This window comes from Heterodontus francisci, chromosome 19 (genome assembly GCF_036365525.1).
Source record: "Heterodontus francisci isolate sHetFra1 chromosome 19, sHetFra1.hap1, whole genome shotgun sequence".
NCBI classification, from domain to species: domain Eukaryota; kingdom Metazoa; phylum Chordata; class Chondrichthyes; order Heterodontiformes; family Heterodontidae; genus Heterodontus; species Heterodontus francisci.
The window spans coordinates 77,654,995-77,679,696 of record NC_090389.1 but is presented as its reverse complement, the minus strand read 5'-3'; the positions used below and the strand labels follow the sequence as shown (position 1 = coordinate 77,679,696).

Sequence of the window (24,702 nt, the reverse complement as noted above, 5' to 3'; positions counted from 1 at the left end):
TACACCTGCTCCTATTTCTTATTACTCCAGAGTCTTTAATATATTCATAGATAAATATACATAAGTTGTATGTAACAAAAACAAGAAATGCTGGAATCATTCAGCAGGTCTGGCAGCATCTGTGGAAAGAGAAGCAGAGTTAACGTTTCGGGTCACCCGAAACGTTAACTCTGCTTCTCTTTCCACAGATGCTGCCAGACCTGCTGAGTGATTCCAGCATTTCTTGTTTTTGTTTCAGATTTCCAGCATCCACAGTATTTTGCTTTTATATAAGTTGTATGTATATTTATCAAGAATAAAGAGGGCACAACTTGAACATTTGAAGAAAATAAAGTGAGATTTCGAATAGTGCAACCATTAATAGTTCCTGTAAAGTAAATTGGGGAGGTTTGAGTATGTTAGAGGCGTTATATAAATACAGACTCGTGTTGCTGCTGCTTCCGGCGCCATTTTGTTTTCTGGCCGCAGGGAATAAACGACAATTTCCAGAATGCAAAGGGCATTGTACTTTTAACCAATCAGAAGCGCGGGCTGTATCGTGGTGCACGGCGGGTAAGCCTGCAAGTCGGCGCCATCTTGTTTGTTTGTGTGTAATGGCAGTTGGCTCTTGACAGGAGGTGAGGCAAGACTTAGCGGGCGCACTGGTGCGGTATTACTGCCAGCGAACGGTGCGTGTGGCATTGGAAGAGAAAGCGTGACGTGGGTGTAATCTTTAAACGAACGGTGACGGTTTCTAAAGTGTCCGAACTCGGTGGGAATTGGGGCGACCGGGGCTCGCAAAGTTTCAGCAGCTCCAACTGTACATCCGGGTGAGGCCTACAGGGAGGGAACTGGGTCTCTTCAAGTTTGTTTTCCATTAGCATTACTGTTTTTATACTGAAGAAGTCAAATATATTTGTACGTTTACATTGGGAAGCATTGTATACTCGATTATTCGGCCTTTTAGCGTTAAGGTTCACCGTAAATCTGAGTTGCCTACTTAAATTGAGTTTAACCAGTTTTACATTTTCACTTGCCTATTTTTCGCCACTTTGTTTTGGTTGTTGTTCCTATTTTTAGGTTCAACTGTTATGTTCCAAAAATTCCCCATCTCACTTGAGATGTCCAACTTGCTGTTTTTTAACCGCAGTGACTTGCCTAATTAGTGCCTCTAATGTGGTTTAAAAAAAATCCCAGCGCGCTTCCCAAGAGTGTAATCAGCCGAAAATTGACTGTCAAGGAGGGAAACATTAGGACGCGTGGTCAAAGTGGTAGGTTTTCCAGAATATTTTAAAAAGAAAGAGGTTTAGGGTTTTGCTACCTACATTGGAACCTCATCTCATCCCTGTTTTCAAATCCCTCCAGGCCTCCTCCCTATCTCTAATCTGCTCCAGCCTCTCAACTCCCTCAGATATCTGGATTCCTCCAATTCTTGCCTCGTGTATTCCCGATTTTAATCTCTTGCCATTGGTGGCCGTTGTTTCAGTTTACAAGTCCCTGGGAATATTGTGGCAGATCTGTGGAGAGAAAAATGGTGCATATTTCAGTTTGGTGACCTTTCAAAAGGTCTGGAATTGCCTCCCTGAGCCTCTGCTGCTTTTCTTTATGATGCTCCTTAAAACCCATCTCTTTGACCAAGCTTTTGGTCAGCTGCCCTAATATAATTGTGTAGCTTTGTGTCAGATTTTGTTTAATAACCTGCCTGTGAAGTTGTATGGGATGTCTTACAATGTTAAAGTCACTATATAAATACAATTTGTCATTGGGGGGGTTTTGGGGGTGGTGGGGGGGGAGGGTAAGTTCCTTACTTTAGGGAGTCAATGATGAGCTGAAAGAAGTGGAGGATTGTAGAAGAAAAAGAATTAAGACTTGCATTTATATAATGCCTTTCAAAACCTGAGCAGCATGCCCCGAAGTGCTTTACAGCCAATTGAGTAATTTTGAAGTGTAATCACTGTTGTAATGTAAAAAGGGCAGAGTTGGAGGAATGCAGAGTTCTTAGAGGGTTTATAATGCTGGTGAATGTTAAAATGATGGAAAGGGATGAGGTCATGAGGGATTTGAACAAGAGATGTTAAAAATGTAGGCGTTGGGCCAGGAGTCAATGCAAGTCTGATCACAAGGTTGATGGATGTAGTTTTTTATAAAGAAAAAATGCTTTTATTTATAATCAATTGAATACCTTTGAAGTACTGTTATTTGTTATCGAGGCAAACATAGTAACCAATTTGTGTAAAACAAGGTCCCATGCATAGCAAATGAAATTCATTCAGTTAATCTTTTTTTTGTGGGTGTTGGTTTAGGAAGAAAGTTGGCAGAACACCTGCAGCTCCCTGCTCTTCTTTGAAAAGTGCCATAGGATCTTTTACATTCACCTGAACAACAGAACTGTTTAATCACCAGAAAGATAGCATCACTGAAAATGGTAGATATCATAGAATGGTTACAGCACAGATGGAGGCCATTTGGCCTGTTGTGTTTGTGCCGGCTCTCCAAGAGCAGTCCCATTCCCCCAGATAATTATTCAATTCTCTTTTGAAAGCCATGATTGAATTCACCTCCAGGATGCTTTTAGGCAGTGCTTTCCAGATCCTAACCACATGCATTTTAAAAAAAGGTTTTTCCTCATGTCTCCTTTGATTCTATTGCCATTCACCTTCTTGACCCTTCTGCTAATGGGAACAGTTTCTCCCTATCTACAGTGTCTATGCCCCTCATAATTTTGAACACCTCTAGCACATCATCTCTCAACTTTTTCTTCTCTAAGGAGAAGATCCCCAGCTTCTTCAGTCTATCCAAGTAACTGAAGTCCCTCGTCCCTGGAACCATTCTCATAAATCTTTCTTGTAACCATTTTATGTGATGTACCATTGTCAGAGGTGTCATCTTTCAGGTGATACATTGGAAGGATTGGGAGCAATTTAGAATCCAGCAAAGGATGACTAAGAACCTGATAAAGGGAAAAGAGAAAATGAATGCACGTTAGTGATAAACATAAAGGTGGACTGTAAAAGCTTCTTCAGGTATGTGAAAAGGAAAAGATTAACTAGGACAAATGTGGGTCCATTACAGGCAGAGACAGGAGAATTTATAATGGAGGATAGGGAAATGGCAGAGAAACTAAACAATTACTTTGTGTCTGTCTTCATAGAGGAAGATACAGAAAATCTCCCAGAAATACTTGGAACCAAGGGATTTGTGAAAATGAGGAACTGAAAGAAATTAGTATTAATAAAAAGGTGGTATTCAAAAAATTTACTGGATTGAAGGTTGATAACTCCCCTGGACCAGATGAGCTATATCCAGAGTGTTAAAGGAGGTGAATGTAGAGATAGTGGATGCATTAGTAGTTATCTTTCAAAATTCTATAGATTCTGGAAAGGTTCCAGCAGACTGGAAAGTAGCAAATGTAACCCCACTATTTAAGAAGGGAGGGCGAGAGAAAATGGAGAACTACAGACCTGCTGTCAGTAGTTGGGAATATGTTAGAATCTATAATAAAGGATGTAATAATGCTTGGACAGAGTCAACATGGATTTATGAAAGGGGAATCATGTTTGACACACCTGTTTGGAGTTTTTTGAGGATCTTCCTTAAAAGAGAACCAGTGGATGTGGTGTATTTGGATTTTCAGAAGGCTTTTAATAAGGTCCCACACAGTAGGTTAGTAAACAAAATTAGAGCACATAGGATTGGGGTTAATATACTGGTGTGGATTGAAAATTGGTTAACAGACAGAAAACAGAGTAGGAATAAAAGGGTCATTCTCAGGAAGGCAGGCTGTTACTAGTAGGGTACTGCAAGGATCAGTGCTGAGGCCACAGCTATTCACAATCTATATAAATGATTTGGATGTGGGGGCCAAATGTAATATTTCCAAATATGCTGATGACACAAAACAAGGTGGGAATGTAAGTTGTGAGGAGGAGGCTTCGAGGGGACTTTGCCAGGCTAAGTGAGTGGGCCAGAGCATGACAGATGGAATATAATGTGAATAAGTGTGAAGTTATCCACTTTGGTAGAAAGACAGTGTTAATGGTGAGAGGTTGGGAAGTGTTGATGTCCAAACGGGCTTGGATATCCTTGTTCCTGAGTCAGTAAAAGCTAGTATGCAGGTGCAGCGAGCAATTAGGAAGGCAAATGGTATGTTGGTCTTCATCACAAGGGGATTTGAGTACAGCAATAAAGAAGTCTTGCTGCAATTGTATAGAGCCTGGTGAGACAGCACCTGGAGTATTGTGTACAGTTTTGGTCTCCTTTATCTAAGGAAGGATATATTTCCCATAGAGGGTGTGCAGTGGAGGTTCAGCAGACTAATCCCTGGGTTGGCGGGATTGTCTTATAAGGAGAGAATGAAGAAATTGGGGCTGTATTCTCTAGAGTTTTGAAGGATGAGAGTTGATCTCATTGAAACTTACAAAATTCTTACAGCGTGTGAAAGGGTGAATGAAGATAGGATGCTTCCCCTGGCTGGTGAGTCTGGACCAGGGGACATAGTCTCAGGTAGGCATTTAAAACTCAGATGAGGAAGAATTTCTTCACTCGGTGGTGAATCTTTGGAATTCTCTATCCCAGAGGGTGTGGAAGCTAACTCATTGAGCGCGTTCAAAGCAGTAATCGGTAGATTTCTGGATACTAATAACATCAAGGGATATGGGGATAGCGCAGGAAAGTGGCTGATCATCTACCTCAACGGCCTATATACCTAGCATCACATTGACAGACAGATCGTATCAAACAACATATCCCTTCGGCTGTTCACAACGAGCAAGGTATGGGTCGTGCCCAACCAGCCCTTGCTTGCAGAACTCAAAACACTGTGTCCAACATTAGATGTGATTCCACGATTGGACAACATTTGCTAAATAATCCTCAGTGTGCTAAGAATTATGCCGACAGCCAGTTTAAGATCCAGTCGGGCTCGCAGTGTGGTACATTTGCGCGTACTGGAAGCGACATATATTAATACACAGGGCCCTGGTCTTTGCAGACAGAACGAACATGTACACACATTGCGCCTGTTTCAGCTAAACAAAATAAGTGACAGTCATTCACTGGTACATTGTTCAAGGCATTGCCCTGAGGAATCAGAGTCAAGCTGCTTGGTTTAAATTTCAAACAAAGCTTGGTAATTAACTGTCACTCACCATAAACTGGTGCATTCTGCATGGCAGCTCCTCTACCAATCACTCTCTTCTCATACATTGTAAATTTGTTTCCCTTACATTGGTATTCTTGCGGATTGTCCGAATGAGTGCAAGATGAAAAGCTTTGACAAAATGTCTCTATTTTCACCAGTACTCAAGTTCTGCACCACCAAAGGGCTATTCTGCCCTAATTTCAGTTACTTTCAAAAATGCTTTAACACGTAGTACAGAGGCCTTTATAGAACTTCTCATCATTCTACAACTCGAGCAATAAGGTGTGAAGTGAAAGATCTTTATAAATATTTTGGAAATGCTAAGTGAAAGGCAAGTCACCTACCATAATTATTATCCAAAGAATGATTCCCTAGTTATTTACAGTTAAAGTGCAGCATGTCTGCTTTTAACCTCTTGTGTGGGTGGGGGGTGTGGGGGGGAGGTATTCTGAACCAGGCACTATCCCTGTTTAAATGACTATTGCACTTTACTCTCCACATCATTTCTTCACACCTCACCTGAAAAGAGTTGGCAACAGAATAGACTGCATTGCTGCCTATGAACTTTTACTATCTGTCAAATCCTAATCTCCATTTTGCAATGTTACTTACCTGGGTGAGAAGTTGCGTTTGATGACGATGTGAAATTTTGTTTTTTCAGCGTCAGTATTAATGGATTGATGGACATGTACAAGTAAATATATTTCGGTGGATTTATAGGGCATGATTCTCTTTCACTATGTTGGCTTGTCTTTTCGATGGATGTTTGTTTGCTTGCTTCTTTTGCATCGAGATGAATTTTGGTCGGATATTCCAATTTAGGTTTCTGATTTGGGTTATCCCATTCTGGTATTCTGATCTCCCAAATAGGCTAGATGATGCTGAAGTTTAGGCATCTAAGTTTAGGCACTCTTGCCGCTCAGTCAGATGGTTGGAGGGTTAAGCCCCACTGTAGAGACTTGAGCACATAATCTAGGCTGATACTTCATAGTAGTAAGGGAGTGCTGTGTTGTCTGAGATGGGAAACTAAGACTCTTTGCCCTTTCGGGTGAACACAAAAGAATACATGGCTCTAGTCAAAGAGCATGGGTGTTGTCAACAGATATCCCTCAACCAACATTCATTTTTTTTTAAAGCCAATCATCTGGTCATATGTCTCATTACTGTTTCTAGACCTTGCTGTTTGCAGATTAACTGCTGCATTTGAATGCATTACAACAGTCACTATCAAGGTAATTTATTGTCTATGAAGCATTTTGCTGTATCCTACAGTCATGAAAGGCACTTTATAAATGCAGGTTATTTTCCCTTAACCTATGTTAAAGGTGCTACATAAATGCAAGTTGTTTACTTCTACCAGAAGCAAGATTGCTGGCTGTTTGGTATGGCTGGTCTGCAGTTGACATCTTCACTGTGGCATAGACTAAGGTGACCTGGGGATTGTTTTTCCATATTATGTGCACCATTATTTACTCTCCTAAGGCTGTACCTCAAAATGTAACACTGATATTGAAGAGATTTGTTCTGTGCATGTTTTTTTTTGGATTAGATGTTCTGTAATATCTGCAAAAGGTTCTCAATCATGAACTGATTAAACTGCTGCATAGATTTTGTCTGTGCTGACAATCAGCCTTTTGCACATTGGTTTGGGGGGTGAATTCCCTGATCACCTGCTTCATGGAAGGTATTGAATCCCACTGAATCCCATATTGAATCCCACTGAAATATCTTGTCTGAATTTATTTGTGTTGCGTTGAGCAGATAAACATTGAACTGTGGAATGGCAAACAGGTTTGATGTATGGAAATTTTGTATTTTAGTTTACAAATGTTCAGCATATGGTCTGCAGGCGTGATTTAGCCTACAAACTCCAGTTATCTGTCTCAAAGCTTCAGGCAGATTGCTTATTTGCATGCATGTGCCCATAAGTTTGTTAGGCTTCAGCTGCTTGAGTTTTCTGGGCCTAGAGGATTATAGAATGATTATAGCACAGAAGGAGACCATCCAGGCCATCGTGTCTGTGTCAGCTCTCTGCAAGAGCAACTCGGCTAGTCCCATTCCCCACTTTATTCCCATAGCCCTGCAATTTTTTTCCATTCGGATAATTATCCAATTCCTTTTTGAAAGCCACAATTGAATCTACCTCCACCACACTCTGTGCATTCCAGATCCTAACCACTCACTGCTTAAAGTTTTTCCTCCTGTCCCGTTTGGTTCTTTTGCCATTCACATTATATTGGTTTCCTCTGGTTCTCAACCCTTCTGCCAGTGGGAACAGTTTCTCTCCATCTACTCTGTCTAAATGTCTCATGATTTTGAACACCTCTATCACATCTCTCAATCTTCTCTAAGGAGAGCAACCCCAGCTACTCCAATCTATCCACATAACTGAAGTCCCTCATCTCTGGAACCATTCTCAAATCTTTCTGCACACCCTGTAAAGTCTTCACATGCTTCCTAAACTGTAGTGTCCAGAATTGAGGTCAAGCTTGTGTTCTATAATGGTGGTTCATAACTGCTTTGCTTTTATACTTCATGCCTCCATTTATAAAGCCCAGCATCCTGTATACTTTTTAACCACTTTCTCAACCTGCTTCCCCCACCCACCCTCCAGGTGTCTCTGAGCATAAAAAGCTAGACTGACACTCCAGTGTATTGCAGTTAAATGCGAACATGCAAACATACATACAAATTAGGAGCAGGAGTAGGCCATTTGGCCCCTCGAGCCTGCTCTGTCATTTGATAAGATCATGGCTGATCTGATTATGGCCTTAACTCTACTTTTCTGTCTACCTGCTATAACCTTTAACTCCCTTGTCAATCAAGAATCTAACTCGGCCTTAAAAATATTCAATGCCCCTGCCTCCACTGCTCTCTGAGGAAGAGAATTCCTCAGACTAACAACCCTCAGAGAAAAACTTTTTCCTCATCTTTGTCTTAAATGGGCGATCCCTTTAATTTTAAGCTCTGTCCCCTAGTTCTAGTCTCCCATAAGGGCAAACATACTCTCAGCATCCGCCCTGTCAGGTCCCCTCAGGATCGTGTATGTTTCAATAAGATCACCTCTCATTCATCTAAACTCCAATGGATGCAGGCTTAACTTGCTCATCCTTTCATCATAAGATAACCCCTTCATCCCAGAAATCAGTCAAGTGAACCTTCTCTGAACTGCTTCTGATGTAATTATATCCTTAAGGAGACCAAAATTGTATGCAGTACTCCAGATGTGGTCTCACCAACGCCCTGTACAACTGTAGCAAAACTTCACTCTTTTTATATTCCATTCCCCTTGCAATAAACGGCAACATTCATTTGCTGCACCTGTGTACTAACATTTTGTGAAACATGCACCAGGACACCCAGATCCCGCTGTACTGCAGAGTTCTGCAATATCTCTCCATTTAAATATTATATTGCTTTTCTGTTCCTGCCAAAGTGGACAAGTTCACATTTTCCCACATTATACTCTCATCTTCCAAATGTTTGCACCTTATTCACCCACCCATTGTGGCTGCAGAATGTACCATCTACAAGATGCACTGCAGCAACTCGCCAAGACTTCTTCGACAGCACCTCCCAAACCCTCAACCTCTACCACATAGATGGACTGCAGGCAGGCCTGTGGGTACACCATCACCTGCAAGTTCCCCTCCAAGTTGCACACCATCTTGACTTGGAAATATATCTTCGTTCCTTCATCGTTGCTGGGTTAAAATCCTGGAACTCCCTTCGCTGCAGTCCATGTGATTCACTCCTTGGTATATTTAGTCCATTTAAGGCAACCCTTTCCATCAGTTGTGGAACAACCTTTACTCATCCTCTGAAAAGAGGTCATTGGATAAACTAGGGAAGCTCGATTCCTAATTGCTGCAAAAAATACTGTTTGGCGGGTTTAGATGTCCAGTCTTCCCAGGGCCAGGAAGTTTAAAGAGCTTTAGCTGAGCAGAAAACAAACAAAGGTGAAACAAAATGCAGTGGCTTCCCAGACAGAGTAAAAGGAGCTTGCAGCTGTGTTGTAATATCTTTTTGAGTTGAACTTATTTTAACATTGTCTGTCAGTACTGATTTTGCTGTCTTATTTACCAGAATATAAACACAGGTTATCGTTTTGAGACTGTTCTCACGAGTTGAGTCGTTTTGAAGGATGGGTTCCAATAAAAGGTGAGTACCCCGAATCCACTTTCTTGCTAGTTTAGGGAGGAAATGAAGCAAAGCAGTGGTTTGGTGGAAGATGTTCTTGAGGTTTGGGGTTAAAGAACATTAGTGCACAGTTAGTGCAAATGAGCCCTGGAAGTGTTTAATGTTGTCACTGGGTCTCAAATGAGAATGTATTCCAATTCCCAGATGTTCCTAGTACAGAGATTCTGCACCTTGAAAAGCTTGAATTTGATTTTAAAAGTTAAGTTTCTGTTTTAGTCTGATTAGAGTCTTTAGGCTTTGAGGTTCATGTCATGGTATTTTCGCTAATGAAACTGATGATTGGAAGCCCAGGAGTCGTCATCTTATTTTGACTCCTTGGAGGGTGAGGCGAAAAAGTCATAAATATAGTTTCAAGTTTAAACAGTTATGGCTTATAAGCCACAAATCATTTGTGGCCATGATGATTGTAACCAGCAAGTAACATGCTGCTATGAATATAATACATATTTGCACTTCCTGTCTACAAAACTTGGTCCCTGCTGTCATACTTTTGTCATCTTTCCCTATTAGAAGCTCCTATGTCCACATTTTTAATGGATATTCCCATGTAAATGTATATATACACTTCTGCAAGTGGTGGTATAGTGCCTTAGTTTTTGTATCTTTCAGTTTCTTGGCCTGTATTGAGAAATTCTTAAACTCCGAGCAATCCTGCTTCCCAAATTGCAGTAAGTTTAGCTAATATTCACTTATGTATTCACAAATCATAAGTTGTGCAATAAAAATTTGAAAAAAGTTCGAAGTAAAAACAAAGGGAGATAAACTTTCAAAAGTGTCAAAGGGCTTAGGCAGATATCCTGTGTGATCTAGCCATTCAGTAGCCTTAGGGTCAGTACTGAGGATTTGATGTGTCCTGGTGGATCAACATGAAATGAGCAGCAGTTTAGTTGATGTGTGGCCCCCTCATCTGTAAACAAAGGGATGTTCCTGAGTCCATAGGTGTGGTCATTTGTTGTAAAGCTTGATGCCCGACATCTGAAACAGTTGGGTTTGCAACAGAGACGGTCTGGCAGTGTGAAGCTGTGCAGTCTCATTGAGCTGGTAAAGATGATGTTTCTTAATCTGTATTTTCCCATTGTGTTGGCTGTAATGAGGTAACGTGCATTGTGGAGATGGTCGCATACTGAAGACTTGTCTTCTGTAATGAGTCCGTGGAGAGGTCATCGGTATATCATTGTAAAGTGGCAGTTGTGGCATCCCCTGGATTTCCTTGATCTTTGCTGTGATATGATATTGGGGCGGCGCAGTGGTTAGCACCGCAGCCTCACAGCTCCAGGGACCCGGGTTCGATTCCAGGTACTGCCTGTGTGGAGTTTGCAAGTTCTCCCTGTGTCTGTGTGGGTTTTCTCCGGGTGCTCCGGTTTCCTCCCACAAGCCAAAAGACTTGCAGGTTGATAGGTAAATTGGCCATTATAAATTGTCACTAGTATAGGTAGGTGGTAGGGAAATATAGGGACAGGTGGGGATGTTTGGTAGGAATATGGGATTAGTGTCGGATTAGTATAAATGGGTGGTTGATGTTCGGCACAGACTCGGTGGGCCGAAGGGCCTGTTTCAGTGCTGTATCTCTAATCTAATCTAATCTAATCTATGACGCCTAATGTTAGGTACCCATGTATTTGAGAGCATCGGTAGCCATTTGGTGTTTGAGTCCCTGTTATTCTCATTGTTTGATTTAATTATACTTCACCTAGTTTTGTGTGGGAAGATTTAACCATGCAGATGCATAATATTTTCCCAATTGAGTAGTGCTGCTAGTGCCAAGCCGCACAGTGTGTGTCTAATAGTTTTCCAGGTTAAGTCTGCAAGCTTATTTAGAAGGCCATTTCAGCTCTTGATCTTAGTTACCTTGGTATAGCAGTCCTTGTAGGTAAGTGTACAATCTAGACTTTCTCCTAAGTATACTGGCTTTGGGTCATGTGCCAGTCATTCTGCATTCTACGAGGTGTTGCATTCTATATAAGATGGACAAATGATGACCGTGTGTTCACACTGGGCTTAAGTCTCCACTTTATGTAATGACCACCGGCTGTCTTTTATTGGTTCTTTGTGTGTCGTCATAAGAGATCAGCTAGTTCACATATTTTGTTATATCGAAAACAGTATGTCACCCATCACCCAAATGTTGCAGCTGACTTATATGGATCACACTTAAAAAGAAAGCACATCGGTTTCAAGAATGCATGACAGTTGCATCATGCAGACTTTAAGAAACGTATATCTACTTAAACAGTAGAATAATGCAGCTATACCTTGCATGTCCTGACTTCCTGTGCGCAGCACCCTGGCAAACATTTAAAACTGATGCATCCAATATGTATTTGTCATTTCTTTAATTAAAAAAGCCTTTTTTCCCCATCCCTTCCAAAGGTGTTAATTCTTACTCTGGGTACAAGGTATCCCCTAGTACCTCACCCAGGTAGCCATTCTGTAAGTCTCATCCATGGAGTGGTTGGATATTTTTCCAAGGGGGCATTACAGTCTAGTCTGTTGTTTCTAGATGTGCAGTTTCTAACAAGGCTAACCAGATAATGAGCAAAAATAACTAGATAGCGATCAGAAGAGGAATTCTGGTTTTATGTAGTTTTTTTTAATCCCCTCTCTTTCTCTTTTTTTTTTCCCCCCCCACCTCCAGCCCAAGGACTCAGGCTGATTTTAGCACCCCTGCTGGTAGCATAATGACTGGGAAGTGAGCTTTGGACCTCTGGTTGTACAGCTGAGTTACCTATGAGCTTTACAAATTATACTCTGTCATCAGTTAGTTTAGTTGGGCTATGTGTACATATTTTTAAAATATGACATTGCAAATTTTCCTGCAGAGTTTGCAGTGGATTTCCATTATATGTATGGATGTGCTTTTATCTCCGAGCTCTCTCTCTCTCTCTCTCTAGAGTAAGTAGAACTGAACGGAATGGCAGGTATGGATCTGATCAGATCAAAGACCGGGTTGATCCGAGAGACAGGAGGGACCGGAGCTCAAGGGGTACTGATCGGGACTATGATCACAGAGCTTCTAGTGATGATCGTCGTAATCGTCGACATCAAGATCACCGGAACTCTGAGAGTTCTGAAGTTGGTGTAAGTGAAAATTTATTGGAATTTGACAGCTTGTTACTAATGTATCTGTTCAGAGTAGATGATGGCATGGTTGTTGTGCAGCACAGTACTTGAATTAGATCCTTTTATTTGTGCTATTTTGAAGTTTTTTAAATGCATATATTGTATAGCAAATTCATCAATTGGATGCACCTTGCTTAAAGCTATTTCACTAACGAATCAAGTCAAGCACTCTCTTTATAAGAACCGAAGTGCAGGCCATTCAGCGCTTCAAGCCCATTCCACCATCCAGTAATACCATGGCTAATCATCTACTTCAACTCCACTTCCCTGCCCTATCCCTTGATTCCCTTAGTATCCAAAATTTTATTGACCTCTGTCTTGAATATAATTAATGACTAAGTATCCACAGCCCTCTGTGGTACAGAATTCCAAAGATTCACAGCCCTTTGAAGCAGCTTCTCATTTCAGTCCTAAATGGCTCATCCCTTATTCTGAGACTGTGACCCCTAGTTCTTGACGCCATAACCAGGAGAAACACTTTCCCAGCATCTACACTTCCAAGTCCTTTAAGAATTTTATGTTTCAATGAGATCACTGCTCATTCTTCTAAACTCTCGGGAATATGGGCCTAGTCTACTTTATCTCTCCTCATAGGATAGTCTCTTCATCCCAGGCATCAATCTAGTGAAACTTTGCACTCCCTCTAAGGCAAGAATATCCTTCCTTGGGTAAGGAGACCAAAACTGTACACAGTACTCCAAGGGTGGTCTCGCCAAAGCCCTGTACAATTGCAGTGAGACTTCTTTGCTGTTTTTTCTAATCCCTTGGTAATAAAAGCTAACATACCATTTGTTCTAATTGCTTACTGTACCAGCATGTTAACTGTGATTCATATGCCAGGACATCCAGGCACCTCTGAATACATATCTGGTGTGTTTGAGTTTCAGACATTTAGTTTGTAAATGACTTTAAAAAAAAAAATAACAGGCACAGAAATAATTGGTGCTCAAGGAATTCCACTTTAACTGCTGAGTTTACCACATGGTTTATTTTGTTTGACTTTCCTCCTGTTTAATGTTAGTTTTGTTGAAACGTGGTCTACGCCCTCTCTGAACTTTTAGTGGTTTCTTTCCCTACAAGATGAGGCACCTGCTATGTTCACTAACCCAAGCCAAAAACATACATTTAAACATACATCTAAACAAAGATCAGAATATTAAAACATTGGGCCACATTCAAAAGTTTCAAATTTAGTGCATATGTAGCTGTTATCTATTTAATAAAGTGGGTACTTTAATGGTTTGTTAATAGGAACGAGAGTAGGCCATTCAGCTCCTTGAGCCTGCTGTGCCATTCTGTTAGATTATGGCTGCTTGTAATACCTGCTTTTCCACTATACCCCTTGATCCCCCTCACTTAGCAAAAATCTACCATGAAAATTTCATTTGACACATCATTCACAGCCTTTGGAGAGTGTTCCATATTTCCACTACCCTCTGTGTAAAAAGATGCTTCTTGACTTCACTCCTAAATGGTGTAGCTCTAATTTTCATGCTTCCCTGTTCTCCATTTTGTCAGGAGAAATAGTTTCTCTATATCTATCCAATTGAATCTCCTATCATTTTAAGACCTTGATAAGATCATCTAAACTTGAGGGAATATAAGCCAAGATTATGTAACATGTCCTCATAATTTAACTCTAAGCCCTGATATTTTTCCTTGATGGTGTCAAGAAGCACGACACCATTCAGGGCAAAGCAGTCCGCTTGATTGGCACCCCATCCACAAACATTCACTTGCTCCACCATCGGTGCACAGTGCCAGCAGTGTGTACCATCGACCAGATGCACTGCAGCAACGCACCAAGGCTCCTTTGACAGCACCTTCCAAACCCGTGAACTCTACCAACTAGAAGGACAAGGGCAGAAAATGCATGGGAACACCACCACCTGCAAGTTTCCCTCCAAGTCACACACCATCCTGACTTGGAACTATATCGCCGTTCCCTCACTGTCATTGGGTCAAAATCTTGGAACTCCCTAACAGCACTGTGAGTGTACCTACACCACATGGACTGCAGCGGTTCAAGAAGGCAGCTCACCACCACCTTCTCGAGGGCATTTAGGGATGGGCAATAAATGCTGGCCTAGCCAGTGACGCCCACATCCCATGAATGAATTAAAAAAAAGTTCTGTTGAATCTGCAGTGTACTCCGTCCAAGGCAAATATAACTTTCCTGAGATGTCAATAGGAACACTGTAATCAATGTAAGGTTTGACCAAGACACTCTACAACTGAAGTATCAGTTCCTTGCTTTTGTATTCTACCTCATTTGAAATAAGGCCAGCATTCCATTAGGTTTTTGATTACTTTTTGTACCTGTGCACTAATTTTTTTTTAGTGATCTGTGCACATGGATACTCAAATTACTTTGCTCCTTCACAGCTCCTAGTCTCCCACTATTGAAAAAACGCTCCAAAATTTGTATTTCTCTAAGGTGGATGACCTCTCTCTCTTCCCCACATTAAAGCCCAACTGCCGTAGCTTTGCTTGCATAGTCTATGTTCCTCTGTAACTTCCTGTTCCCATCTACACAACTTAGTGCACCTCCTAACTTTTATCTGCAAACTTGAATATAGAAGTCCTTGGGAACACTACTTGATCCTCCCAATCAGTTGTTCCCTTTATTCCTGCTCTGTTTCCAACCAATTACCAGCCCACATCACAAGGTTACCTTCAATTGTGTGCATTTCCATTTTTGTCATTTTATGGAACCTTATCAGTGGTAGGGAAGCTGCTGGAGAAGATACTGAGGGATAGGATCTATTCCCATTTGGAAGAAAATGGGCTTATCAGTGATGGGCAACATGGTTTTGTGCAGGGAAGGTCATGTCTTACCAACTTAATAGAATTCTTTGAGGAAGTGACAAAGTTGATTGATGAGGGAAGGGCTGTAGATGTCATATACATGGACTTCAGTAAGGTGTTTGATAAGGTTCCCCATGGTAGGCTGATGGAGAAAGTGATGGAGAAAGTGAAGTCGCATGGGGTCCAGGGTGTACTAGCTAGATGGATAAAGAACTGGCTGGGCAACAGGAGACAGAGTAGCAGTGGAAGGGAGTTTCTCAAAATGGAGACGTGTGACCAGTGGTGTTCCACAGGGATCCGTGCTGGGACCACTGTTGTTTGTGATATACATAAATGATTTGGAGGAAAGTATAGGTGGTCTGATTAGCAAGTTTGCAGATGACACTAAGATTGGCGGAGTAGCAGATAGTGAAGGGGACTGTCAGAGAATACAGCAGAATATAAATAGATTGGAGAGTTGGGCAGAGAAATGGCAGATGGAGTTCAATCAGGGCAAATGCGAGGTGATGCATTTTGGAAGATCCAATTCAAGAGTGAATTATACAGTAAATGGAAAAGTCCTGGGGAAAATTGATGTACAGAGAGATTTGGGTGTTCGGGTCCATTGTTCCCTGAAGCTGGCAACGCAGGTCAATAGAGTGGTCAAGAAGGCATACGGCATGCTTTCCTTCATCGGACGGGGTATTGAGTACAAGGGTTGGCAGGTCATGTTACCGTTGTACAGGACTTTGGTGCGGCCACATTTGGAATACTGCATGCAGTTCTGGTCGCCACATTACCAAAAGGATGTGGATGCTTTGGAGAGGGTGCAGAGGAGGTTCACCAGGATGTTGCCTGGTATGGAGGGCGCTAGCTATGAAGAGAGGTTGAGCAGATTAGGATTATTTTCATTAGAAAGACGGAGGTTGAGGGGGGACCTGATTGAGGTGTACAAAATCATGAGAGGTATAGACAGGGTGGATAGCAAGAAGCTTTTTCCCAGAGTGGGGGATTCAATTACTAGGGGTCACGAGTTCAAAGTGAGAGGGGAAAAGTTTAGGGGGGATATGCGTGGAAAGTTCTTTACGCAGAGGGTGGTGGGTGCCTGGAACGTGTTGCCAGCGGAGGTGGTAGACGCGGGCACGATAGCGTCTTTTAAGATGTATCTAGTCAGATACTTGAATGGGCAGGAAACAGAGATACAGACCCTTAGAAAATAGGCGACATGTTTAGATAGAGGATCTGGATCGGCGCAGGCTTGGAGGGCCGAAGGGCCTGTTCCTGTGCTGTAATTTTCTTCTTTGTTCTTATCAGATGCCTTTCAGAAGTCTATATAGACACCCCCCTGTCCACCATGCGAGTGACCTCTCAAAGAATTTAACTAGATTGTTCAGACATAACTAATCCATCACAGATCTGTGCTGGTGTTTGATTAATTCTCACTTGTCCAAGTGCTCAGTCACTGTTTTCAAGATATCAGTACTCATGCATAACGTTAAATCGATTAGTCTGTAGTAACTTGGCAAGGTAAGCAAAGTGCACTACTTCTCAAGCAAAATATTGCAGATGCTGGAAATCTGAATAAAATGCTGAAAACACTCATTGGTTTAGTCAGCATCAATGGAGCATGATCCAAAATTATGTCTCAAGTCAATGGTTTTCCATCTGAAATGGAAGATGTTGGAGATAAACAGCTTTTAAGCTAGTATAGAACCAGGGAAAAGGGGGACCAGCTAAGAACATAAGGGAATGATCTGATTGGAGGGCAGGAGTGATTAAATGACAAAAGGGGTGATGTTGCATGGCAAAGAGGGCTATTACTTTTAATCTGTTGCACATGTGTTTAAAATAAGATCCATTTAAAGGAACCAAATAAAGCATAAAGTCAGCCATGTAGTTTGTTGACTACTGTATTGCACACTGAGCCTGACTTAATTTTGTCATCATGTGGTCTCCTAGTATCTGCTACTCCAGTATCCAAAATTGGATTCCATTTAAATTAATGTGGGTCTGATTTCATAACTTCATCTGGCAGTCAGCCGAGTGCTTCTCTACAAATAGGAAAGGAGAATCTACAAGGTTCATTTTTGCCCATTCCTATTGTTTGGTTTACAACAACATTGACAAATGGCTTAATGTGAAAATCTTTTTTAAAAAAAAAAAGTAATAAACTTAAAATTCAATACACGTCGTAAATATGGTTAAGCCTCAGCCATTTTCTTGATACTGAACTCAGTCACCTAGTGGATCAGTCAGTGAAAGAGGATTATTTTCTTGCAAACAAAATTTAAATGTGTAGGTTACTTGGTTTTAATTGACTTGTGCCTGCCCACAGTGGTATCTGTGCGCTAATGAGCTTTCACCTTTTGTGTCTGCTGCCAAAAAGGTAAGTTTTCCCCCTGGAAAGTCCTTTTAGGTCAGCCTCCGAGAGGTGAGGGATGATGATCCAGTAATGTCCCCATCTGATTTTTTTTTTTTTACTTATCAGGAAAGTACATGGCTTCTGCAGCAATGGCCAGATAGGGCTGATCAAATCTCTGAACTTGTGTGCCCAATATGCTTTGTCAGTCTCTCACTTGTCAAAGTTTTTCAAACCATTGCTCTGAGGTTTTCTTTAGCTCTGCTATGCTCATGTACTTGGTTCAAATTTTCCTTTTAGAGACATCAGGAGAGAAGAAGCAGTGACAGGTCAGATGGCGGTTACCATTCAGATGGAGACTATAAGGATCCAGATCGAAATGATTTGAACAATGAAAAAGAAAGCAAGACTATTATGTTACGAGGGCTTCCCTCATCTACGACAGAGGATGACGTAGGTTTTTTCTCCCGTGTTCATACTGTAGTAATAGTGATGATTCTCCCTAGAAACAAAAGGCGGCAGAAATAAATAGAAATGATAGCTTGGTAAGAGAATGAAAGAGTTAGAAGGAAGCAGTGAAAGTGTTTTGTCATATTTTGTGTTTTTGCAGACATGGTAGCATTTCTCATCATATTTGAGCTGTGTTTGGAATGTAGACTCTGAAGCAGAGAATATTCTGTTTCAGAACCAGTATCAGATGTTCAAAAGCAAGTGATGCCAGTCAACCTGATACTGCATACAAGGGGCATACACAACACTTTTGAGCAGGCATCACCAACAAAGTGATCCCTGACTGTGTTTTCCACTCTTGCATTTTTGTTGCTTTTGCTAATCTGGTGTTTCCCAACTCCCTGCTACCCTGATACTAGAGAAAGTGATGTGCTTACTGCATAAAATAAAAAGTGATATCTATTTTCTCCAAGAATTTTGAACTGTGACTTTCTATTGTGTTGAAAGTCCTTGGTAATTGGCTATTTTAGGGATTCCATGGTGATTTCTCAAAAATGTGGGAGCTCTGTTCTGCAACAACAGGTTCATTAGATAAAGTGAGACTGTAGTCCCCTGGAGTTCCAGTAGGTAGCACTGCTATCTTTTTTTTTTCCAAGTTAACATGCCAACCAATTGTCTCAGCCAACATTTATCCTTCAACCAATACCACGAAATACATATCTGATTGTAAATGGGAAGTATTTCATTGGCAGTGAACTATTTTAGGGTGTTCTACAGACAAAGCCATAAATGCAAATTTGTTCTTTATTTAATGGTACTTTGGCTGGTCGTGAAGCATAGCATGTTACCGCACAAAAGTTTCATGTAGTGTTCAGTTATCTACTCAACACTTAACTATTGGGAAGCACTGTAGATTTGAGTTCTGAAGACTAAAGACTTATTGTTTTGGTGTGCACAGATGTTATCTGGGTTCATGGTTTTGTATGTGTTAGAATCAGTTATGTTTTTAAAAGCCATTTTGGAGAAGAGGTGGAAAATTTAGGCTGTTGGATGAAAGTGGATTGATTGTGGCTGGAAAAAAAAACTACATCGCAAACAGCTGATTATGTAGGGTGTGGCCGCAGAAGGGAATTGGGATGTCACTTAACACAATCTAGCATGGTCAGAAGCAGAAAGGTACAGAGGGTATTGCTGCAGTCAGGAATACCTCAAATTGTCACCTTGTTTCTGTTCTAGTTTGTTGTAATTAAGTGTGGCACAAAATAAGTTTTTAAATAGGTTAAAATAGACAATTATAGTATCTTTTTTTTTTGCTTTAAACACAATCTTAAACTTTTGTTTATGCTTTCAAAACTAAAATTCCAGAGCTACCTTTTACATTTTTCTTCCCCCCCCCCCCGGTAAAGAGCCTTTTTTGTGTTTATGGTCTGACTGATATTGTGAACCCAGTGGAACAATAGGAGCAAAGTTGTATCCAACTATTCCTCAGCGCAGGGCGTTGGAGCACTGACATTCTGTCAGTCATCCATTCAGTTCAGATAAAACCACTGATGCATGTTTAATATTTCTGAGCAATGAAGTTCATATGTTTGATTCAGCGTTTGCGTTAACTTACTAAAGATAATTTTCTTTCTAGATTCGAACTGTTTTAGAGCCTTATGATGGAGTTCAGCCAAGAGATGTGCGACTAATGAGGAGCAAAATGTCAGGTGAGATTTCTGTTCCTGCTCCAGGTTTCTCCCCTCCCTCCCTCTAAGCAAGAAAAAAAACATTTGGTTACCCAGTGGCTGAGATTTCAGAACTAGAACACAAGTATTTGCCATGGCTGAGGAACATGAAAAGTAAAATTAATACTTTTGTTGAAAGCAAGTTGTAACTTCCTCCTTAATTATGCAGTGACAACAATAGTCGCTTTCTTTTTCCTTTTGTAAATTACAAAGGATTATAACCCAGGATTAAAAAGAGGTCCCATCTTTTAAGGGCTGGGGTCAGGAAAGTTGCACTGCCTTTCCCAAAATATCAGTGCCCTTTTTTCTTGTATTTTTTTTCTGTCTTTCTCTTTCCTTTTCAATATTGTGCGTGTTGTCTCCACTGCACTCCCTTCATGTTATGCACAGGGGTGGTGCTGGTAACAGCTGAAGTGACTTACAGAAAATGTAATGCCAATGAAAACTGGGTCGCAGGTGGGTACCACATATGGAATTTGTTGTCTCTAAGGTCAGTTCGTCATGGTCTGCATGAAGGATGCCTTTTTTCTTGCAACTTTTTTTGTTCTTTTTGTAGAAGTGTTGTTACTCCCAGACATTGACCTTTTGCACTGTTCAATTCCTTGCCATGGCAAAGAAAAGGAAAAAAAATGAGATCACAGAGAAACACTGCTTCACAAAATTGTAAATGGAGGCGCTTTGAAGCAGGAAGGTGACTTGAGAGATTCATCTGAGAATGGCTGCTTTAAAACCCATTGACTAACACAATCCCGTCTATATCTGAATGCTGTCTCTAGGTCAAAGCCGTGGTTTCGCCTTCGTGGAGTTTAATCACTTGCAGGACGCAACAAGATGGATGGAAGCCAATCAGGTTGCTTCATCACAAGTCTAGATTTCTTGGAGAAAAAAATAAAAAGGATCAAATTGTCTGTATTGAAAACTGATGTAATGAGACACAAGGGCTTTTTTCCAAAACGAGAGAATTGGTTTTTGTTTATCTGTATAAATTGCAAGCTCCATAGGACTGATTGCAAGTACAGCCCTCCTAGAAATGAGTACAAACCGCAGCGAGAGCAATGTTTCAAGTTACATGGTGGCAAAGACTGATGAAAATAAGGGGATAGAGCATAAACTAAACCTAATTTATTATTGGCCTTTTGTGGATACATACAAAGCTATTTTGTTCACACTGAAGAGATTAGTATGATCTTTTTTGGAATGGCCCCAACAAATGTCCACTGTAATCTCGTAGCTGAGAACAGGCCAATTTTTCCACCTGAAAGCAGAGGCAATATCAGATCATAAAACTTTTGATATGTAGGTGAGCGAGTTGAGTGCGGTAAAGGCGGCGTGATGCATGAGAGTAGCAACAACAATGGTGTATTGCCCTTAGCTTTACATATTATTTCCCAGTCAAGGGATCAAGAAGTGAAGTGACTTGATCCTAGGCATCTGGTACTCTAGACCCATATGCTGAAAGGTATGCTGCACTGATTCACTGACTTCCCTGTCAATTTAATACAGTTTGGTTTTCCCTGCTTGCTAGCTTGACTGATGTAAGCAGAAAGTATGAAAGTAAGCACAAACCCGCATCCTGATGTGAGGTGTTAGTACACACATCTCATAATCAAACTGGTCCTAGGACCAACAAAAGCTAAAGAAAAACAATTTTCCTTAAAGCCTAATGTTACTTTGTATTTACCCAGTGCTAAATTACTTGGGACACTTTGTGCTTGTTATCAGATCTATGTATTTGTGCTTTATACAGAACAATGACAATGTGTCAAAGGCATTTTTATTAAAATACAAGTTAAATTTTATGATACACTCAAGGTCACGAGCAGCCTAAAAACATAAATATCAAGCAAGTTGCTGCTGAGCATCAGAAGGTCAGGAACAAGCTTTAGTAATGAGAGTTGAAAAATGAATTATTTTAGGCCCTTTCTTCACCAGTTTCTGTTCCTTTTAACATGCACATTGTATCACTGTTGGAGGCAATTGAGTGATCTGAACCCAGGCCTCACTCAACTGCTTTGAAATTTGCCACTATAATGTGTATGTGATCCGTTTTGGAATGACTTGAAAATTTTCATTGCAATCTGAGTTTGTATTTTAACAAGTATCCTGATGGGACTGTGTAGTATATTTTGTTTTTAACACTGTCATTTCACGTCTGACATGGATTTAAATTTGGCCCTGCATTTTTGGGTGAAAGACTCTTCTAACAGCTGTAAGAATCTTGGTGATGTAAGTTGTATTTTGGCAGAGTAAATCTGGTACTAAATAGATGTGAGTTCACAACTCCAAATTTCTCATAATTTAGGACAGATTGAGATGGTAAAGGATGGACATTGTAAGAAGTGTTATATTGGTACATTAGGAGATTAAGGCACATTATGGTGATGGGGTTTAGACATAATTAACCAGTGTCTAACCGTGGTGCTACAACAGGGGTGGGTGTGTGAAAATTCCTCTTGATAAGTTGCTAAATTAATAAAAATGCATTTGATTAAAAAAAATTGATATGTTATTTCATAGTATACTATGTTCCAGGCATAGTATAAATTGTACATGGGTTATGAGTAGTCTGAAGACTGATTCCAGATGGTGCCATTTGTGATAGTAACAGTGCTGTGTTTACATTCTGTGTTGGTGCCTGGTGGGTTTTCATTGTGCCATCAGACTTTTGATAGCTGCTCTGTTCAGGTGGGGGTGGTGTTGCTGAGCTGCCAACTGGCTGCTGGCATTTAGCCAAGCAAAGGGATCAGAATTCAGAGTTTCTGCTAGTTCAAGCACAAAGTGCAGCTTCAATGGAATATATTGATGATTTGCAGGTTAGAGGAAACCCAGCCTGGATTGCCATAGATGGAGTGATATAGCAAAGTGTCCCAGCTCTAGTTCTGTAGAGTGCTTGACCTTTTGGATGTTGACCATTTTTTGCCAGTTGAGCTGTGCCTCAACTGTATGCTACACGTGTACAACTTTTTACACTGTTCTTTTAGATCATTGCATTTCCCACAAAATGGAAGTTTATCATTCCCACTCTTTTACATCAATTCAGATAATATATGGTGTGCACGCGAATAGTACTGGGAGAGATGTTGACAGCAAGCCTGTTCTTTCAGTTTGAGTTGGCGTGATGCACAATAGTGGAGAAATAAACATCGCTGAAGTTTGGAAGTGACAAACACCCTTTATGCTGTGGAACTGGGTTGAGACAGCTTACTTGTTTCATTAAGGTTATTACAGCCTGTGGAAAGAGAAAACTTTGATCAGAGATGAAAAGACTGTGTTAACCCACTTTGCTTCAGAGTCTTTTCATATTTCTAATTTTTTAATGAGAATTATTGGACTTTCTCTTGATTGAAGTTTGTGAGCACATAGGAATATTGGGGATCCCTTCAGAAATTTGGTAGGCAGTATAACTTCTCGCACGTCAGATTTGAAAAATACTACAGAAAAAAGTCTAGTTTAAAAAAAAAGTTGGTGTTTTATGAGGTGTAGCTTGGGGCAGAGTTTTGTTATACCCCTGCAGAGTAACACTAAAATATCACCAGCTGTTTTATGCTTAAATTTAATATTCTGATTCCTATGAAACTACTGTTGACTTGCCGCCTTGACTGATCTCAGAAATTACGACTTGTTTCCATGTAACTTTATATCATGAGGTCCATTGTTTGGCCAACAGAAAATATTATCGTATTATTTTGAGAATATGTAGGCATACAAGTTTGAATTGAAATTGGAGAGCATAGGATTTTTTGATGGCATGACATTTAATCAGCAATTGCATTTTTCACTTTTGTGTTACAATGGTGAGCTGGCTTGTGGATAAGTATCTTATCCACTAGGTTCCTGGCATGGATTAGCTGCTAGGACTAGCTCAGTAGTAGCAGCTGATGAGTACTTGCTGTTCCTGACTCTGATTAAATGACTTGAACAGATCCTGAAAGTGCATTATAAACTATAGTCTTTCTGTAAGTCTACAGTTTGCAACTTGTGTTTTAATATAAAATTTGTAAACCCTTTGCACATCTAATTTGTAATATTTCTACGCTTGTGGTGTTTCTATCCAGTAACATCGGCTTTCAGTAATAGCAACAAACTTTTACTAAATGTAGGGTTTGGTTTCCTTCCTTTGCACTGCCAAAAGCAAAACATGCAATATTGTGCCCCATATTGAATTTATAAGCTTCAATGTACAGATGGCTTTCCAAAAATAAGGGGTTGCATGTTGATTTCTAAGAAGATGCAATAGCGATCGCTAGTAAATAGGATTAAATAGGATGATGTACCTGGGCTAGATCAAGGTAGCTACAGATTTATCATGAGATTTTGCAGCACCTTCACAATGCTACTTGAACTTAGTTCAACTTCCGCAATGGGTCAGAAAGCCCTGTCTCCATTAGTGATATTAGATGATGTAGCGGATTCTGCTAAGGTTAGCACTCAATATGTTATAAAGGCAAAGAAGTAGCTTTAATTTCTTTAAAGCAAAGCATGACTTAAAATACATCTGTCTCTTTATAATTTTAAAACATAATTTAAATTTTTTTCTGCAAGCATTAACACAATAGAGCGTGTCTCGCTCCAGATCGCTTATGATAACGCTCTTCTTACTGGATCTTTTGTGACTTGGCCTACTTCCATCTTATTGAAGATTAATATGGATGGGCTAAGTGTAGGTAACCTAGTCCCCTGAGCTCCCTTTCCCGATACATACATAAATGCATATACATGCATTCACGCACTAATTTGGGAGAGAAAACTCCCTTCCTACACGTGTGCACTGCCATGGGAATATTGACACTTTGTCTTTAAACAGTACTAAATGATCATTTATTTTTTACAGAAAAATCTGACTATACAAGGGAAGTTTGTCACCATGCACTACAGTAATCCACGTCCAAAGGCTTATGAAGATTGGCTTTGTGGCAAGGTATTTTGATTACACATCAACA

General features: G+C 40.5%; 1 protein-coding gene across 6 annotated transcripts in view; it reads left to right on the top strand.

Annotated features, from left to right (window-relative positions):
- The first annotated feature begins 546 nt into the window (after positions 1 to 546).
- Positions 547 to 24,702, top strand: part of LOC137380222 (RNA-binding protein 5-like) — a 47,822-nt gene continuing 23,666 nt past the window's right edge. For 2 of the 6 annotated variants that reach the window (XM_068052046.1, XM_068052041.1), the window contains exons 1-7: positions 564 to 809; positions 9,206 to 9,280; positions 12,211 to 12,397; positions 17,886 to 18,038; positions 19,672 to 19,744; positions 20,539 to 20,612; positions 24,594 to 24,680. In XM_068052046.1, coding sequence (XP_067908147.1) covers positions 9,264 to 9,280; positions 12,211 to 12,397; positions 17,886 to 18,038; positions 19,672 to 19,744; positions 20,539 to 20,612; positions 24,594 to 24,680 — 591 coding nt within the window. In that variant the 5' untranslated portion in view covers positions 564 to 809; positions 9,206 to 9,263. Of the gene's footprint in view, positions 810 to 3,159; positions 3,219 to 9,205; positions 9,281 to 12,210; positions 12,398 to 17,885; positions 18,039 to 19,671; positions 19,745 to 20,538; positions 20,613 to 24,593; positions 24,681 to 24,702 lie in introns of those variants that run through there. The other 4 variants (XM_068052044.1, XM_068052043.1, XM_068052042.1 and 1 more) reach the window with 4 other exon arrangements.